Raw genomic sequence first — 2,575 nt, 5'->3', positions numbered from 1 at the left:
GGAACTTGACAGAAGCCACTGGCTGCCATTCATCTGTGCAGACCTGTAGAATGTTCCAGCCAGGCCCGCCAGTTAAACAAAGAAGGGGAGAGATAACCAGGGGAAACTAGGCTCCCATTCAAGTAATTCGAGTCTGGGTTCTGCAGGGATGGACTACCCTCCGATTAAGGCCGTTCTCTAAATTATTTAAGTGCAGCCAAGTCGGTCTCCATCCCTGGCTGTCTGTCCCCCTCGCATGCTCGCTGCCAGAGGTGTCCTGTAGGTGGACCAGCTTCCAGCCAGGGAAACTTGGCCAAGCGGGCGAGCGTGATGGGACCTGCACTGTGGGGTCACATAGAGGTCTTAAGAGACGGAGTCATTGATGGTGAAGACATGTTCGTCTTTACAAATGACGCACCATATTGCCAAAATGTCCCACCGGGGCAGTCACCGAGTAGAGGTTAGAATGACTGGGTCCAGAGTGGGTTGGCCCTTTAAGCTCCCAAGAATGATTCCATAGACAGAGGTTTCCTTCTGTCCCTGGAGGGGGTGGGGGATGGGATGCAAGGTCACTGCTTCCCTTGCCTGGTGGGACCGAGGGCACTGCTCAGAAGTGAATCTTTGACAACAATCTATTTTAAAAAGTGTATTTGGGCATTTCAGAAGTAGAGCAAAGTGCTGGAAGTATAATGAGTGCCACCCAGCATTGGGCAGTGGCTTCAAAGGTGGCACATCCTCCGAATGACTTGTGAGGATGAGGACTGGCTCACAGCCTTCCCGCCTACGCCCCGCCTGGGTGGTCCCTTGTTCCACTCCACTGATCCCCGGCTAATGGGCCAGCAGTGAGGATGAGGCCGGCTAGGGCCACCGGGGTGGGACCAGCCCCACCAGGTGGAGAAGCTGAGCACTGTGCTGTGATGCCTTCCCCATGGAGATGCTCCTGGCACAGTGGGCAGCACGGAGGAAGGATGGGGAATTACTGGCCAAATTACCGTGCAGAGATGACGCGGGCTCCCCAGGCTGAAGGCCATGTGCGGAACTCATTCTTGTGAGAAAATGTAGACTTTGCCCCCAGGACAGCTGCTTCAGATTCCCTCGGGGACACGGGCCTCTTGCAGAGTGGAGGGGAGGGATGTCATTTGTTTTGCAAAAAATATTTTAAAGAGAAATCAAAGGATAAAAATGGGCCCGTGCATAACTGGGGCAGCGTTGGGATTAGCATACCAAAGTGGGCCCACGAGGTGGTGAGCACCTCAGCCTGATCTCGGGGCGAAAGTGTTGATATTATATTAGTTTTGTTTCCTGCTGTTTTTGGACAAACTAAGAAAGCTGGAAGCAGCCTTGCAAGCTAATTCTTTTTTCCTCTGTGTCTCTGCAGAAACTTGAAGGGTCTAAGTGCAAAGGGCAGCTTTTGATTTTTGGGGCAACCAACTGGGACTTGATTGGTCGGAAAGAAGTGCCTAAGCAACAAGGTATGACAAACAGTTCAACAGAAAATGTAAATAGTAGCCTCAAATAAACATGGACACCTTTCCCCCATCTTCCTTTTCATGTCAGTTATTTTTATTAAAATGAAAAAGCTGGCCCTGTGGGGTGTCAGGATGTCCTAGACATCTGTCACATGTCAAGCTGTTAGATATTTCAGAAGAGTCCACACTGCTTTGCAAGCTGCCAGATGTGGAGTCCCAGTCCGGAGCCGGGAGACAAGTCAGAGAAGGAACTTCAGTCCCCAGATGCTCTTAGAAAATCGGTGTCTTTCCTCAGGAGAGTGCTGGCCCGTCGGGGAGAGGGAGGCTGGCACCAGGCCACGGTTTATGGCTTCTTGATTTCTTTTGGAGAGATTCCCAAAGGCCTTTCCAGCATTGCCCACTGAGCAAATATTTGCACCCTGACACTCCCTGCTGCCTCGGGTGTTGAGATTGTCTTATTTTATGAAAACACAGGAATCTCCGGGTTCGGGGTGGGTCCCAGCCATTTTCTCCTGCTGTGGGAAGTGCCCACACTTAAGGCCCATGTTCCCCCCGCTGTTGGTGTCACCAGGCAACCCCTCCTGGTGTGTGATGACCTAAGCCTGCCAGCCTTGGGCATGGGTGGCATCTTTACTCAAAGCTGCTCCTCTCGTGGTGGCTCACTCGCAGTGATAACACTCAGGCCTGCGGAGGGGAAGTAAACCGGTGGGAAGCGGGCGGCGGAGCCTGCGTTGTCTCCTGCGGACCATTTTCTCCTGCTGTGGGAAGTGCCCACACTTAAGGCCCATGTTCCCCCCGCTGTTGGTGTCACCAGGCAACCCCTCCTGGTGTGTGATGACCTAAGCCTGCCAGCCTTGGGCATGGGTGGCATCTTTACTCAAAGCTGCTCCTCTCGTGGTGGCTCACTCGCAGTGATAACACTCAGGCCCGTGCCGGTGGGAAGCGGGCGGCGGAGCCTGGGTTGTCTCCTGCAGGTGTGGGAAGGGCTCAGAAGGCAGGGAAGCCGCCTTGTGGATTAGAAACGGCTCCCACGCTCTAGATCAGCGGCTCTCAACCTGTGGGTCGCGACCCCTTTGGGGGTCGAACGACCCTTTCACAGGGGTCGCCTAAGACCATCGGAAAACATA

General features: G+C 53.7%; 1 protein-coding gene across 1 annotated transcript in view; it reads left to right on the top strand.

Annotated features, from left to right (window-relative positions):
• Positions 1-1,303: 1,303 nt before the first annotated feature.
• Positions 1,304-2,575, top strand: part of RCC2 (regulator of chromosome condensation 2) — a gene marked incomplete at its 5' end in the record, with an annotated part of 18,604 nt that continues 17,332 nt past the window's right edge. The window contains one exon of the mRNA XM_014532936.1: positions 1,304-1,451. Within this exon, the coding sequence (XP_014388422.1) occupies positions 1,304-1,451 (148 nt within the window). The remainder of the gene's footprint in view (positions 1,452-2,575) is intronic.

Source organism: Myotis brandtii, unplaced genomic scaffold, assembly GCF_000412655.1.
Source record: "Myotis brandtii unplaced genomic scaffold, ASM41265v1 scaffold1204, whole genome shotgun sequence".
NCBI classification, from domain to species: Eukaryota; Metazoa; Chordata; class Mammalia; order Chiroptera; family Vespertilionidae; genus Myotis; species Myotis brandtii.
This window is presented reverse-complemented; position numbering and strand designations above follow the sequence as displayed.